The sequence below is a fragment of the Rutilus rutilus genome, assembly GCF_951802725.1.
Source record: "Rutilus rutilus genome assembly, chromosome: 8".
Classification (NCBI taxonomy): Eukaryota; Metazoa; Chordata; class Actinopteri; order Cypriniformes; family Leuciscidae; genus Rutilus; species Rutilus rutilus.
The window spans coordinates 23543303-23561251 of record NC_140222.1 but is presented as its reverse complement, the minus strand read 5'-3'; the positions used below and the strand labels follow the sequence as shown (position 1 = coordinate 23561251).

Sequence of the window (17949 nt, the reverse complement as noted above, 5' to 3'; positions counted from 1 at the left end):
TTATTATGAATATTATTATTATTATTATTATTATTATTATTGGCATTTGTCAATTTCATGCACAGTATAAACCCCTTTTTAAAATAAAATGATTTTTTTATATATATTTATTATTCGATATTCTAAAGTTTTATATATATATATATATTGCCATAAGCATAAACATTATACAGAATATATGCCATATAATAATAATTAGTAGTAGTAGTAGTAGTATTATGTTTATTGGCATTTGTCAAATTCATGTATAAACCTCTTTTTAAAATAAAATGCTTATTTATATTTTTTATTTTTGAAGTGACTATATTTGACAAATGCAAAAAAAAAAAAAAAACATTTGACAGATGCAACTTTGTGACTTTATATTAAAACTACTAATACTATTATATAATAGTATATACTATTATAATAGTTTAAGTAGTAGTTTTAATAGAAAGTCACAGTAAAGTTGCATTTGTCAAATATAGTCACAATTGCTATTGTTTTTGTTTTTTGTTCTAACTGCCAAATGTATATATAATAGTGTTTTATTATACTGTTTACCAGCCACAACACAAAACTACATATTGACTGCCGGTATTGAATTTCTATATTGGCACATCCCCAAGGCATTTTTAGTTATCAAGCGGTGGTAGATGTCAGAGTCATTGTCAAAATGAAGAAATATGTTGTGTTGTTTGCTCCAGATGGGACGCCCTTGTCCTGGTGGCTGGACCGGGCGGGAGAGAGAAGGACGTACTGGGGTGGATTTCTCCCCGGGGTGCAGCAATGCGCCTGCAGCCTGGATGAGAACTGCATCGATATGAACCACTTCTGCAACTGTGATGCTGACCGCAGCTCATGGTACAAGCCTCGCGTTCAATCCGTTTGCCTACATTGTTTGTCTGTTTCTACACTAGTGGTCTTTCGTATTTGAATTCCAGTTGTTTTGTTTGTGATCTGTTGAATATCTACTCACCACATGTACAATATCAATACCCGTAGATGCTGAGGGCAGCCATGTGAACACAGCTATTGTTTGCTTGTGAACAGGGAGAATGACACTGGAGTTTTGTCCTACAAAGAGCACTTACCAGTGACCGAGATCTTGGTTGGAGACACAAACCGAAGCGGGTCAGAAGCGATATACAGAGTCGGATCTCTCCACTGCTACGGGGACAGTACGTAAGGCCTTAACCATACGGAAAATATCATGTTTTATCACACTATACAAGTTTTCTTTAGCTAAATATCTCATGTGCATGCCATTTGATTTGAGACAAATATTATTACACGGCCGTTCAAAAGCTTTTTTACGATTTTTATGTTTTTAAAAGAAGTCTCTTCTGCTCACCAATGCTGCATTTATTTGATTAAAAAAAAAAATATTTGATATATATATATATATATATATATATATATATATATAGTGAGATATTATTACAATTTAAAACAGTTGTGTTCTATGTGAATATATAGTAAATTGTAATTTATTCCTGTATCATTACTCCAGTCTTCAGTGTCACATGATCCTTCAGAAATTTACTTGAGTACAGTACTTAAGTACAATTTTGAGGGATCTGTACTTTACTCGAGTATCATTTTTGGGGAGTACTCATGACTTTACTCAAGTACATTTGAGAGGCAAATATTGTACTCTTTACTCCACTACATTTCTATCCATAACCGTGAGTACCCGTTACTTCTAATAAAAATAAATTTAAAAAAAAGGAAAAAAGAAAAATCTCGGAAACCCTCAATTTGTTGTTTCCTTCTCAAACGTGATTGGATTGTGCAGGCGCCACTGATTGGGACAGCCTATCAGCAATCACCTTCAGCTTTCCACCAAAGTCAACTCCATGGTCAGATTTAGATAAGAGACGAAACCATGGACGAAACAATGGATGAAGACGCAGCAGGTCCATCCCGGGAATGTGCCAACCCGTGGCCCCACCTCGCCAGACTATTTCAATTTTCTGAACAAGTTAATGATAGTTTTCGCTTCAAGTGTTTGCTGTGTTTACCAATGTAAGTACTGTGGCTGTAGTAATGCAATATTTAGATAATGTACTCTTGTACTCTTGATACTCGAGTACTTTTAAAAACAAGTACTTCAGTACTTTTACTTAAGTAGACATCTGACTGTAGTACTTTTACTTGTACTTGAGTAAAATTTAGCAAGGGGTATCTGTACTTTTACTCAAGTAATGAAGCTGTGTACTCTGTCCGCCTCTGATTATTATTATTATCAATGTTGAAAACAGTTATTTACATGTTTATTTCAGGATTCTTTGGTGAACAGAAAGTTCAAAAGAACAGCATTTATCTGAAATAGAATTAGCTTTTGTAACATTAAATAATACCGTTCAAAAGTTTTTGGGGGGGAAATAATGATGGAATTAAATTGAAGTTATAAAAGTTATAGTAAAGACATTTATAATGTTACAAAAGATTCTATTTAAAAAAATGCTGTTCTTTTGAACTTTCTATTGATCAAAGAATCCTGAAATAAACATGTAAATAACTGTTTTCAACATCGATAATAATAATAAATGTTTCTTGAGCATCAAATCATCATATTAGAATGATTTCTGATGGATCATGTGACACCGAAGACTGGAGTAATGATGCTGAAAATTCATCTTTGATCACAGGAATAAATTACATTTTAAAATATATAAAAATAGAAAACACTTATTTTAAATTGTAATAATATTTCACAATATTACTGTTTTTTTTTTTTTTTTTTTTTAAATAAATGCACCCTTGGTGAGCAGAAGAGACTTCTTTTAAAAACATTAAAAAATTTACCGGTCAAAAATTTTGGAACGGCAGTGTGTATATTTATAATTTCACTCCTCATCCAAAAAGAGTATTTGTATAAAAACAATATAATCGGTCTCCTCTGACCTCAGGGTTTCTGTGGAACGCCGCCTCCTTCTACCAGGAGTCGTCCTACCTGCACTTCCCCACGCTTCAGGCCGAGCTCAGCGTTGACATCTCGCTCTATTTCAAAACCACGGCTCCCTCCGGAGTCTTCCTGGAAAATCTGGGCACAAAAGACTTCATTAGAGTGGAGCTCAGCGGTGAGTCCCTTTATATTGATATCTGGAGCAATCAAATTAACTTTTCAAATAGAAAGATCCGAAACATGCTCAAAAGATCAATATATTAAGAACACGCTAAGCAATAGGAGATGAAATATGACCTGAACATGTTCCCTGACAGGTTTTGTGAGTTTCACCCGTCTCGCTAATGCTTTAGCAACACAAATATGGAGATAAAATGGCAAAACACGCTCATATTCATGCCATGTCATTAGTATTTGCAGCAAAGAGGAGAGGACGTAGCCAGTTTCAGTGGAAAGAGCAGTTTAACTGAACTGTGGCGCTGTGTTCTGCAGCCACTGAAACCATCAGCTGTGTAATTACTGTACACAGTTCACTGAGGCTGTTCATCTTCATCATATTGCCTGCCGCCGCCTTTTTTAGATATTTTCCCATAAGTATTAGTGCTATTTTTTTCCCACCAAGAGTTTTCAGAATACACTGCCTGCATTTAAAAGAGGTATTACAATAATGTTAACGTGAAAATTGAAGACCACAAAAGACCACAAAACCAGTCACATGGGTCAATTTTTTTGAAATTGAGATTTATACATCATATGAAAGCTGAATAAAGAAGCTTTCCATTGATGTATGGTTTGTTATGAAAGGACAATATTTATCCGAGATAACACTATTTGAAAATCTGGAATCTGAGGGTGCGAAAAATTGTCCATTTATGTTCGCGATTGTGCTGCATTCACTCACAAAAATAAATGTTTTATATATTTACGGTAGGAAATTCACAAAAGATCTTCGTCAGAACATGATCTTTACTTAATATCCTAATGATTTTTGGCATAAAAGAAAAATCTATCATTTTGACCCATACAGTGTATTGTTGGCTATTGCCACAAATATACCCCTGCTACTTAAGACTGGTTTTGTCATCCAGGGTCACATATTGAATAAATATTTAATTATTTAATTTAAATTAACCAAATAATTACATGATTATATTTGTAAGTAATGTATATAAAATATATATAAATATTTTTATATTATATGTAATATTTATAATTTCTAGTCCTTTATATATTTTTTTTATATTTACTTATTTTTTTTAAATAATTTAAAAATAATGACATGCTATATATATAATAACATATAACATTTTATAAAATTTATGTCATATATGATGCCACACTTTGAGCCTTTTGTGCAGAATACGGTTAAGACATCCTTTTATCACCTCAGAAATATAGCATGTAATGGTCTTCTAGCTGGGGTATCTAAATCCTCAATTGACAAACTTCGAGATCTACAAAATTCAGCTGCTAGAGTTTTGTCTGGGGCCAGGGCTAGGGATCATATCGCCCCTGTCTTGGAGTCTTTGCACTGGCTACCTATCAGGTACCGTATTGATTTTAAAATCCTTATGTTGGCATAAAAGGCTTTGCATAATCTGGCTCCTCAGGATTTGACTGATCTATAAATGCCTTACACACCACATCGTAATCTGCGTTCCTCTCAGAGTGGTCTCTTGGTCGTTCCCAAAACACGGCTTCGTTCTAGGGATGATAGAGCATTTTCTTCCTATGCTCCTAAGTTTTAGAATTCTCTCCCGGCCGACATCAGGGAAGCAAATACATTAGTGACATTTAAATCTCTTCTCAAAATATTCTATTTTAGGATTGCTTTTACTTGATTATTCAATTTATTTGTTTCTTTTCATATTTAAAGTGTGTTGTTTTCTCTGTTGTTATGTTTGCCTGCACTGAAAAAAATGATTTATTGACTTAGTAGAATTTACTAAAAAAAATTATGTTAATTGGTTCCACATAATTCATTTTAGCCACATTTAAACAAATGCATTACGTTGAACTAAGTTCAACTTGATGCATTTGTTTAAATGTAGCTAAAATCAGTTGCGTGGAACCACTTACGATAAAAACATTTAGAAAATTCAATGAATTTACTGAAATCATTGAATTTACTAAAAAAAATGATTGTAAGTGGTTCCACGCAACTGATTTTAGCTACATTTAAACAAATGCATCAAGTTGAACTTAGTTCAACGTAATGCATTTGTTTAAATGTAGCTAAAATCAATTATGTGGATCCAATTAACATAATTTCTTTTAGTAAATTCAACTAGTCAATGAATCATTTTTTTCAGTGTGTAAAGCACTTTGAGAAAGCAACTTTTAAAGGCGCTACATAAAATAAATGTATTATTATTATTATTATTATTATTATAAAAAAAATAATAATTGATGATAATTGTTTCTATATTTATTAAATATTGAATCATTTAATTTAAATTAACAAAATAATGAAATAATTATATTTTTAAGTAATGTATTTAAACATTTATATAAATCTTTTTAATATTATATGTAAGTTTTTAGTCTATTTATTATATTTTATTATTTAAATAAAATATTCACTTATATTTGTAAATTATTTAAAATAAATTGACGTTGTTGTTATTGTTATGATTTATTATGTGTTTATATTATAATAAAATATAAATTATATATAAATATATATTCTGTGTGTGTTTACAAATGTTTGTGTGCACCTAAAATTTATTTTTATTACCAAAGTAAAATCATTAATATTTACCTACATATATTAATAAAGCATCTTAATATTTGAATTGAGTCATTAAATTCGAGTTGTACACAAAATAAATCAAACTCCACATAATTCTTTGCTACTTATAAACATAAAATATAAATATGAATATCAAATTACCTACAAATCAGTAGCTAATAAATCCTTTCCACAAATTCCTGTCAGCATTATGAAGTGATTTGTGTCTTTTGTGTCCCGCAGCCCCTTCTGTCGTGACCTTCACGTTTGATGTGGGCAACGGCCCGGTGGTTCTGACGGTGAAGTCTCACGTCCCGCTGAACGACAAGCAGTGGCATTACGTCCGAGCGGAGAGGAACGTGAAGGAGGCGTCGCTGCAGGTGGACCAGCTGCCCTTGCGCATCCTGGACGCCCCAAACGAAGGCCACACACACCTTCAGCTCAACAGCCAGCTGTTTATTGGTAGGCACAGCCATGAGTGACAGCAAGAGAATAATATCCCTGTACCTCAACACAGATGTTGTTAATAGGGTTTAAATGCAAATCATCTGACATCTCATTTTAAATGTATTTTTTGCATGTGCATTGGAAGACTTAAAACGTCAAAACATTTGTGTGTATTCAACAGGAGGCACGGCATCGAGGCAGAGAGGATTTCTAGGGTGCATCAGGTCATTAAATATTAACGGCATGACGCTCGACCTTGAAGAACGGGCTAAAATGACCCCTGGGGTCACTTCGGGCTGCCCGGGTCACTGCAGCAGCCAAAACAGCTTGTGTCACAACAGGGGGAAGTGTATCGAGAAAAGCAGCGGCTATGTTTGTGACTGCACACACTCTGCCTACGGAGGACCCAGCTGCAAGAAAGGTACGTTATTTTTTTGTCTAAAAGTATTTTGTGCTAATATGACTTCGTTTGTGTCGGTCACTTGGTTTCTGAAAAAACGTTGGTCCAAAATCACGCACATGACCACCACCACAATGTCGTAAAATACCAGTGGGAAGGATTTTCTTTAAAGGAACACGCCGACTTTTTGGGACTTTAGCTTATTCACCGTATCCCCCAGAGTTAGATAAGTCCATACACACCCTTTCCATCTCTGTGTGTGCTGTAACTCTGTCTGACGCACCCACCGCTAGCCTAGCTTAGCACAAAGACTGGAGGTAAATGGCTCCAGCTAGCATACTGCTCCCAATAAGTGACAAAATAACACCAACATTTTCCTGTTTACATGTTGTGATTTGTATAGTCACAGCGTGTACAAATAACAAGGTCACATGAGACATAGCCATCCACAAACCGTATACATACTGGGAACTATATTCTCAGAAGGCGAAGCACTGCTACTGCTACTGCTAATTACTTATTCCAAACATAATGATTGACAAAATATTCCGTGATTTATGACTCAACGATTCCCCGCCATTGACGGAATTGATGGGATATTTTTCACACACAATCTCGATAGTTTTGCTGTTCATCAAAAACAGTTTGTTTTAACTTTGGCATCCTCCTCACTTCTCTACGGCGTATCAAAGAGCGTTCCAGAAGGAGGACGTTTAAGAGCTCGGTAACCTTGATTTCTGAAGACGGCGCTGTGCCCACAGATTGCACCTGATCAAAGCTGAGCAGGATAAAACATGAGATATTCAGTGCAATTCTGCTATTCTCTGTCTGTCTCGCTGTTCCGATATGGCTTGCATCCATGACCGTGAACCGTAGTTGTTTGGATGAATTTCGCTCAAAGGGCTGTAACCTGACCAATCCCAGCGGACCCTCCCTGCCCATCACCCTCAATGCTAAACCTCTCTGCTGTCAATACAGCCTTTATCACATTTGATCCTTTGATATGTCAGACAGCCGAGCCATTCAGCTCTCTGTGAATGCGACTTTCTTGGCTTTGCATTTTCTTTATTGGACTCTAGAGGGATGGTGTTTCTATTCTGATAATAGTATGAGTAAATGAACACCGTGAGATGCCCAGGGGTCGGTTGCAGTCCAAGCATAATTTTGCATTCATTTAGAGTTAAATGGTTCATTTCCTCTGTATTTCCCACTCTGTCCATTCAGCATTGTGTCCTTGGTGTTCGACAGCGCGTTAATATGCTGATAGGGAAACAAAAACACGGCCAATCACTGTCTAGGATCTGGCCACAAGCATTTGCGACAACGTTTTGTGTTTTCTTTCTTTCCAGAAGTTTCCGTGTCCTTTGAAAGCGGGTCTTCGGTGACCTACACCTTCCAGGAACCGTTTTCCGTGATGCGCAACCAAACCCGTCAGTCCTCGGCTATCTTCGCCCAAAGCAGCAATTCACGAGAGAGCATCGCTTTCAGTTTCCTCACGACTCAAACGCCCGCCATGCTTCTGACAGTCAACACCTATCATCAACAGTACATGGCCATTATTTTGGCTCACAATGGTACTAACATAAGATTACTTTAATATTGTCTATTACTATGATATTGTCATTACTTTGATGTATATTGTATAGTAAAATGTATAGGAATTTATATAATTATAAGGATCTTTTTGCGTTCTATTTTCATTATATATGAAATTTTTCTATTTTATTTTGTCCTGTTACGGCCTTGTATCAGCCAATCAAAGCTGTTCTTTGATTACCTTCAAACTGCCGGTAGATGATTATTACAACGATGGTGATGATTGGAGAGGAGCATCTTTTTCTGTGTTTCTCATATTTCAAAACAGCGGTCAAGCTAGCAATTACCCTCATCAGTGAGTCATTCAAAGTGTGTTGTGCTGACTTGATTCTGTCTCACTTATGTCTCAAATTGCCTGCCTTTCTCGCGTCTCATCGGCATCCCACAGGGAGTTTGCAGATTTGGTATCGGTTGAACAGAGAGAAAGAGCCTGACATCTTTACGCCAACGTCTTTTAATTTGGCTAATGGAGAGCTCCACAGAGTCCAGATCCATAGAGAGGGAAGGGACATGTACGTCCAGGTGGGTGATGCCTATATTTCAAACAACAAAATCAATTTCATAAGAAATTGGCACCATAGTATATGTTTTGTGGAACCTACTAACTTGTATAATGAGTGTTTGCAGTTATGTCAACAATATATTATTAAATCATTGGTCCTCATTCATGAAAAGTTCAAAAACAAAACCAAGACATTGTAGATAAAAATGGTTTTACGAAAATTTTTCACACAAATTCAATTGAAAAGTATGCAGTCATGCAACAATTTACGCAAGTATGGTTTTACCAACAAATTGCACAAATTCAATTAAAGATGCGGGTCGCCTTCATGCAACAATTTACTAAAGAGTTTTCTGAACAATTTACACAGAAATTTAATTAAAGATGAACAGTAGGTTGCAGTCATGCAACAATTTCCTGTACAAATAGTTTTATGAGAAATTGCACCGAAATTCAGTTAAAGATGTGAGTTGCAGTCATGCAACAATTTACGTAAGTTTTATAAAAAAATCGCACTAAGATTTAACTTAAATATGTGCGACAAATTACATATGAATGGTTTTACAAACAGTTTCGTGCAATTCGTGTTTTGCAACTCTGCGTAATGTATTTAGTAACATTTTGCACCAACATTTTTATGTCTTAGGTCAAATTTATGTAAAATTGGTTCTGTGAACAATTTGCAACAACTCGAATAAAGGTGTTTTGCATTGTGCAACAATTTACATAACATTTTTTTTTTTGGAAAATACATATTCGATTTACGCTTGAATAGTTTTACAAAATATATAACACAAGTTAGATTTTTCATAAGAATAGTTTTACACAGTTTACAATGACATTGGGTTCCACTCGTTTTTCAAGATTGAGTACCGATATTGCTTTGGGAGAGTTGTAGCATCATTAATCGCATTCCTCTCAATTGATTTAGATCAGATTTGTTTTTAGTCTGAGTTGGCTGATGATACATTGAAGTTTTGTATCCACCCTGGTAGCACAGAATTTATGAGCAGTGCTTAAAGGGATAGTTCACTTTGAAATACATTTTTGGTATGTTTTAGCTTACCTCAAGGGCATCCAAGATGTAGGTGTCTTTGTTTCCGTAGTAGTTTCAATTTTGATATTTTTAGGTCAAACCGTTCTTGTCTGTCAGTCATATAATGCAGGTCTATGGTCACCACCTCAAAGAGCATGCACAGAGAAGTCCAAATTAAACAATTCCCCATCGTAAGTACACATTGATGGCCTAAGACACGAAACGAGCGGTTTGTGTGAGAAAACGAACAGTATTTATATCGTTTTTACCTCTTGTACACAACCACGTCCAAGTGATCTGAGGGGGTGCGCGCTTCCTGGTGTGTGACGCCCTCAGATCACTTGGACGTGGTTGTGTACAAGAGAAACGATATAAATACTGTTCGTTTTCTCACACAAACCACTCGTTTCGTGTCTTAGGCCATCAATGTGTACTTACGATGGGGAATTGTTTAATTTGGACTTCTCTGTGCATGCTCTTTGAGATGGTGACCATAGACCTGCATTATATGACTGACAGACAAGAACGGTTTGACCTAAAAATATCCAAATTGAAACTACTGCGGAAACAAAGACACCTACATCTTGGATGCCCTTGAGGTAAGCTAAAACATATCAAAAATTTATTTCAAAGTGAACTATCCCTTTAAATTCAAGGGTGTTATCAGTATTCATCACACAGTGTTGCGGATTAACACACAACATCATCTCTCACACCAATAAAATATCAAAGTATTTGTGGAATCTTATGAATGTCACGCACCATCTCTCTCTTTTTCTCTGGTTTTCTCTCTGTATCCTTCTCCTTCTTAGATTGATAAAGATACCAATCTGAAATACAGCCTGTCCACGGACAAAGAGTTGATCACGATAAGGTCTTTGACATTGGGGAAAGTCACAGGTAGGCGGCTTAATTAAACTCCAAGATTAAAGCTGTGGGTGTGGGGCTATTGCTTAACTGACTAATTCACCACACCAAGCCAACTTGAGTTAGTTTGATGGGCAAGAATATATCGCTTAGCACTATTTTAGCTAGTTGTTGGCACAAATATCAAAGAACCTCCTGTCCACCAATCACAGTTGAGGTACCGTCTCATTATTGTTCTCAGGTCGAGCTGGTGTAGACGAGGAGGTTCTCCAGGCAGGATCGAAAGGTTTCATTGGTTGTCTGTCTTCAGTTCAGTTCAACCATTTGGCTCCTCTCAAGGCGGCCATATTGAATCGAGCCAGCTCGTTGGTTAGCGTTCTTGGTAACCTGGTAGAGTCAAATTGCGGAGAGCTGGCGGATAAGTCTTCATCCAGATCTTTGTCAGGTTGGTAAAGCTACCATTAGTATCTTACGTTTTCAACAAATGAATGGGATCAGGGTACGGACAACAAATTCTAAGAAATTAACCCTACACAGTAAAATGTGGCTGCAATTAGTTTTAACAAGTTCAAATTTGTTGAGATAACTTAAATATCCAACTAAACTAAAGTGAACTAAACTTAATATTTTAAGTCAAGCATGAACACATACTTTTTAAAGTTGAAACAACGCATTATTTCTTAATCACAGCAATCATTTTTTACAGTGTACTGTGAGGTGAAAGTCACATCTTTATTTGTGTTAATTAATTATGTAAACAGTTGAATAGGACATTCCAGAATCACACACAAGTTAAGTGAAATTGAATATCAAATAAAGATCCATTGCTGTGCTCCTCATACCAGAGTCCAGTATATTTTAAGGAGATTTTATTTAATTGATGCATAGTTATCTTCTCTCAGAAAATTATATTACTCAGCAAACACTTTCGAATACATTTTTAACAGTCAACACTAAATTCGATTTTAGAATGTTTATCCAAAGCAAACTTCAAAAACCTGATTTAGGTATGGAAGCTTGTTTCCGCTACTGAATACTTTTTATTTCCGAATTTTCTTCTCGCAATTGCGAGCTTAGATAGCATGGCGTTCAAATGTGACCTTTATCTTGCAATTCTGAGATGATCAGAATTGCGAGATATAAAGTCGCAAGTGCAAGTTATAAAGTCAGAATTGTGAGAGATAAACTCGCAAATTGTAAGAAAATGTCAGAATTGTGAGCTGACTTTTTTGAGAAATAAAGTCAGAATTGTGGGATAAACTCACAATTGCGATAAATTAAATCAGAATTGCGGGATATGATCTCGCAATTGTTAGTTATACAGTCAGAATTGTGAGATATAAACTCGCAATTGTAAGAAAATGTCAGAACAGTTGTGAAAAAATTCTTTTTTTATTCAATGGCCGAAACAAGCTTCCATATAATGGCTCTATTATTATATTTCAACTTGTTACTCGCCATGAAAATAGCCAAGGAAGCTGGCATGACGTTAAAACACCAACTAGTCAAACCAACAAACCAGCCAACATTGTCAGGTTGGTATAAAGTCAACGTTCGAATTGAAGGTACAATTTAATGTACAGTAATTTCCATATCATTTATTCATTTTATTCACAGAGCACGCAGATACAGGAAGTAGAGGGAAGAAACTTCCGAACGCTACCCAAAATGATTCTGCGGTAATTGGAGGTATGTGCTACTTTCCCGCTTCATTTTTTTAAAGCAAATTTGCTATGAAATCAAACCTTTTTTACGAATATTCACAGAATTATATCATGTCAACTTTCGGTAAGGTATCTTGGAGGTGCAAAAGTTGACACAAAAGGTGTAGTCTCATTAGGAAACTTTTGCGTGCAAAAAAGGTCCATTGTCCAAAGCGCAGAACTTGATCACGCTAAACCCTGAATCATGCATTCCTTTTGTAATGACTGGATTTTGCCCATGGAATTTCGGACTAACGGAAAAAGTTAACTTTCTGCGATTGCATCGGCACAAGCGCCACTTACTTATTCTGTCTCTCGTAGGTTTAATAGCAGCAGTAGTGCTCATTACCCTCTGCGCCGTGGCCGTGATGACCCGTTTCCTGTACCGCCATCGACACGAACGTACCCGGCAGCTGGCCACCGTCAAGGAGAAAGATCACCAGCCCAGGCCAGAACTCCGATACCGGGCCGAGTTGGACCTACACAGTGCCATGAGAGACAGCAGGAAAGAGTACTTCATCTGACCTGTGGCATACGAAACTCGTGACCCCCGCTGAGTCGCTGTGACCCTGTGTTGTGCGCCAACTCAGTGGACAGGGATTGGGGACAGGAAGTCAGCTGAGCCTCTTGGACACAGCCAGTGCCCTTCACCCTCCCAACCACTGTCCTTTAGCATCCAGGATTCAGGGAACAGAAAGTTCACAACACTGATATGTTGAATTATAGTGGTGCGCAAGCAGCGTGGCGGATTTTAACACACCGGGTTCATATCGGTGGTTCTTTGCTGCAGTTTTAGACAAAATGTTCCCAAGAGTTAGAAGATCAGGTGGCTTCAAAGCTCTGAAGCCGTTCCCAAACATGGCCTTCAGCCCTTCGCAGAGAATGGAGAATCAAACGTTTGAAGCGACTCTTTTGCTTTCAGGGCTAATTATTTAACCAGACAACAAAGAGATTACAGAATCGTTTGTGTGCGCACACACGCGAATCACTCTGGCAGAAAAACAAACACTCGACGGTCTCCATTCTGTGGACTGTGACCAATCAAACGGCTCTGGTGCTGTACTAATCCGGCACGAATGGTCTTGTTCAGCCACGGGCGAGCACAATGTAGTGATGCAAATAAAGTGGGTGATGTTACCAGTGGGGCTCTTTCACTTCCCTCCTTCCTTTGCTCTGTTTCTACATTCACTCTTGTTTCCTTTCCTAAGGACTAATTGAAATGGCATTCACGATGCGTTTAACCTAACAGTCATGTGACGAATCTCAGACTGAAAGAGCAGGAAATAATGACTTGTTTGTATCCATGCTTGTATCCTCGTGAAAAGTGGGTATTACGGGTGGTTGAAGGGGCTGGATTGCAGATGTCATCTAAAAAGGAGGCGGAGCAATTTATTCCCTTTTTTTTGTTCTTTTTTTGTTCTTTTTTTTGGTATTTGGAGTAATTTGAAGCAATGATTCATTTGAAATTCAAAAAGACCAGGAACCATTTCATTATGGTTATGTGATATATCTCAGAGTGAAACTGAATATTCAGAGAGAAATAATGTAGAGTTGGGATGTTGTGTTTTGTTTTATTCAACAAGATTTGATTGGATTGTGAAAAATCTGTCAATATTATTTTTCCTGCCACACACGGTCTTAGTTACATCAGCAGAAAAGTTAAGTGGAATAAGTTAAAAACATTGATATTTGCACAATAAAACCAGTCACATTTGTAAAAAAAAAAATTCCATTTAGACTAGTCCTTAAAGACCCCATGAATTATTTATTTTTTTACGCAGTTTTCTTTCCTGGACTGACTTATTTCCTGTTGAAACAGGAAATTGAGGCACGATGTATCAAAGGGCTTGTCCTTTATGCAGTAAACTAAAGGCTTTCAGCTATTTCGTGGCTAAATCATGATTTTCAACTGATTTTGCTAATCAATTGTAGTTGGAATCTGGCGGAGGGAAATTCTCAGTCTAATTGATTTTATTGGACTCAAATCTGTGTGGTCCAAGATCAGTATTGGTCTGTTTATATAGTAGATGAAGACCGTAAATGTGAAATGCGTAGAGGTGCTAAGCATTTATTTACTCAATTTTTAAAGGTGTGCTAGCAAATAAACAGCCTCAAAGCTTATAGACGCGATCTTACAAGCCACAGAACTCCAATTTTGATTTCATGGGGTCTTTAAGGAAAGTTATAGGGTCAATTTAGATTTTATGTTGTCTTTATAGTTTAAGACTCATTCGTACGGTGCATCTGTTTCTGGTGTTATCACTCTATCACATGCTCTTACAGATTTTCTTGCTGGAAGTGCATGTCTGATGCGCCCTATAAGGATGTTCCAGGCCCTAACACGACCCCTAAAATCTGAGGTCAGTGATTGGTTGGAAGATATGTTGTTCCAGAACCCCCAAAAAAGTTGTTGAAATGATGTTCTACTTGCATAAATCACGTTAATTGGGTCTCAGCAACATTTTTGCATTGTAAACTCTCTGCCAAGCCTGAAGAACTTGAAATAAGGCCTCAATGTCCCAAACAACTGAGAAGGTACATTTTCTTTCATGTTTACCTGTGTAAATTCTCATATGCTGTTCAAACGTGATGACGATGTCTTTTCTGGGAACAAAATGTTCCTTGTGAATCCACTGAAGAGAAGTTTTCACACTGAAGTGCATCACACCAGTCCACAATAAACTCTTAGACTGGGAATATGAGAATTCATTCTGTACTGGTGGGACCTAATTCTATTGCATTATGTTCCAGAGGAACCGAGTAATGGAGTCAAAATATCATTCGCATCCTTTTAAAGGTTGCTAGGTCTTTCCCGTATGAGCCTCAAATATGACTTAGATCATATTAAGATTTCTTCCTCGCCGCTCTGAGATATAATCTAAATATAATTGGTTCCCGGACTCAACATGATAAAAAAAACAAATGTTCTGAACAGGATAGTATAGGAAAGGGTCAAGATGTGCAGATTCCTCTGATAATACCCACAATGCAGCAGATCGAAGCTTCGAGGCGGTATCTAATCATCGCCCCACCCAACCCCCTCATTTGTCATTTTCAGTGGCGTCAGGACAAAGAATCAGTAATGCTAGATATTTATCTAGCCGTGATCTATGTAAATGTCACTCCCGCGACGGAACAGATTTGATGGATCCTCTCTCAAACAGCCCTGGGCTCAGAACTGAGTCCGATTTACAGCTAAATCCATCTCAGCGTGGATAAACACCAGCCGGAATGTCGTACCACGATTGGCCCGCTCCTCTCATTAGATTTCCGTGCGTCTCACGAAGGTAATGAATCCTCAATCTCAGATATTTATGCCTCCGAAACGGACGCGAAGCGGGGCGGCTTCCAGAGCAATTTTAGCAGCTCGAAGGAAGTTTAAGATGTGATGTAGGTTATTTAGATTAAGCTGCACATCACTAGAAGTACAAAAATGGGAACTTTTTTTAATGGTCGCAGTACATCCAGAAGCGTAGCAAACATTACAAATGCAGGGGACTTTTTGGGAAATAATTGTTGTATTTTAATAGCTTGATTCAGCTTGAAATTGAAAAAAATAAATCCCCCAAAAATGATCGAAAATTTGGTTAAAGTAAGTCCTTTTGCATATTTTGTTATTTTAGTATTTATCATATTATAGTATTTATTAATTTACTTTTATTAGTATATTTTCCATTTTCATTTGTTTTAGGAATTGTAATTTGTTTATATTTATATTTTTCAGTTTTAATCAGTTTAAAACACTGTAAAAAAAAAAAGTTGCTGCCTTTAATTTTGTAAGTACAATGTACTTGGATATGTAAGTAATTTCAACTTAAATTACATCAAAATGACTTAAAAAGGAGTTGAATCTTGTATAACTTAAATAAAAAAAAAAAAAATTTAACTGCTTAACTTATTTTGATGAGTTAAAGCAATGTAAAAACATATGTTGTCATAACTTACTGATCATATAATTTTTTACAGTGAACTTATTTCATTTCAAGTAGTTGCCATAGAAATATTTCCAATTTTCATTTGTTTGTTTTTTTATCTCAGATTTATGTTGTATTTGTCTCAGCCTTATTTTGATTATCGAAAACATTTTAACAGTTTAGGTGAACAATAGCAACACTGATTGCACATGAACATCACCTAAATAGGCTATAGTTTGATTCAAATATTGACTAAATTAAAAGAAAATTATGAGAAAAAAAAAATCTCTAGAACATCTAGTCCATTTACCTGCTTTTCATCAAATCATTTAGTACTATTGGGTGAACGTTGTCGCCTAGTTAATGTTCATGAGCTACTATTGATATGGCTTATCAACTCGTTCCTTCTCCAATGATATCTGAAAAACATAAGTTTCCACAAGGTGTGACCTGTTAGTATATCTTAGCCTTTGTGAATTTCCACCGAATGCAGGAATATGAAGTAGTAGCTGTTTTTGAAGGACCCAGAGTATTGTGTTTGTAGCCGTGGCAGTTGTGTTATGCTGTTTTGTAGATGTTTGCTGAAATTCGCAGAATTCACCAAGCTGCTGTCACGTAATGCACACGGCTCTCGTCCTCCATAACAAGCGCAGAGCGTCCGGTACACCAGAAAGCACTAACAAATAACACCTTTCACAGGAAAAATCTTATGTTGTTATCCGAACAGTCTTGGTTGCATGACATTCTGCTGAATGTCACGGGTCTGCTAGGATTCTAAGAAAAAGAAAAAAAAAAAAAAAACTGCAGTCAGTTGCCTAAACTAAGTGCATTTAAATCTTTGGTGCCCTTTATATTAGGTGTCTTTAAGTATGTACTAACATTTAAATGAATCATTTGATACAATGCACTTATTGTGTACATGCATGCTTTAAAAAACACCTGCATGTAATTACAGCTGTAATTAATTTCTGTAATTACATCTATATTTACACTGTTGAACCTACTTATACCACCAAACTGACAGTATCCCACCTCAAGAGCAGTAAAAGTGTTTTGCAATACAATATGAACACAATAAGTACATTGTACTTATTTTCCTATGTAAGCACATAGTTGTTAAGGGCACCTAATATAAAGTGTGTCCAAATCTTTTATTAACATGACAAATCACTGACTATGTTCTGGACTATAATATACACTAATGACTGACTTATTTTAGGCTTGTTTTATATGGGTAGAATTATACAAGTGTATTGTAAATAAATGTATATTTAATAATAAAAAACAGAGACATTTTTGTAGCTTTCTGTGGTACATTTTTGTGTCTTGCTTTCTTCTAACCACAATGTTTATCAGTAATGGTTATGTTAGAAAAGATCTTGACATGCATTGAGAATCTGTCTCGGCCTTGACAGGAACAAACAATGGGTTTTGTTCTTGTGGGTTTGCGTTCATTAAGCAAGTGTCAAGTGTTAGAAATGGTTGCTTTGGAACTATATAAAGATAAACATGGGGTTTATTTTGCACTGGGTGAGTTATAGTTACATTTTGTCCTAACTTTTATCCTGCTTTTTTTGTTGCTTTACTTGTTTTTTTTGTTTTTTTTGCTCTATGGATTAACTGTAAATATGCAAATACTGTAAGTCATACAGGTTTGGAATGATATGAGGGTGAGAAAATAGTAAAAGTTTTCGTTTTTGTGTGAACTATTCCTAAAATAATTGATCTGTCCTTGGTAAACGTGAAATGATGTGAAGTGACAAAAATCACAGCCAATCAGAACATTTTGATGTTTAAATGACAGCTATATGGTCTTTTGGACCAATGAGATTTCACTGTGGGAGGGGCTACAGGCATGACATG

General features: G+C 36.2%; 1 protein-coding gene across 1 annotated transcript in view; it reads left to right on the top strand.

Moving 5' to 3' along the window:
* cntnap5b (contactin associated protein family member 5b) overlaps positions 1 to 15763 on the top strand; it is a 69257-nt gene extending 53494 nt beyond the window's left edge. Inside the window, exons 14-24 of the mRNA XM_084417929.1 lie at positions 687 to 843; positions 1033 to 1160; positions 2895 to 3065; positions 5865 to 6083; positions 6250 to 6489; positions 7818 to 8042; positions 8453 to 8586; positions 10415 to 10502; positions 10711 to 10914; positions 12087 to 12158; positions 12494 to 15763. Of these exons, the coding sequence (XP_084274055.1) occupies positions 687 to 843; positions 1033 to 1160; positions 2895 to 3065; positions 5865 to 6083; positions 6250 to 6489; positions 7818 to 8042; positions 8453 to 8586; positions 10415 to 10502; positions 10711 to 10914; positions 12087 to 12158; positions 12494 to 12696 (1841 nt within the window). The 3' untranslated portion in view covers positions 12697 to 15763. The remainder of the gene's footprint in view (positions 1 to 686; positions 844 to 1032; positions 1161 to 2894; positions 3066 to 5864; positions 6084 to 6249; positions 6490 to 7817; positions 8043 to 8452; positions 8587 to 10414; positions 10503 to 10710; positions 10915 to 12086; positions 12159 to 12493) is intronic.
* The last annotated feature ends 2186 nt before the right edge of the window (positions 15764 to 17949 follow it).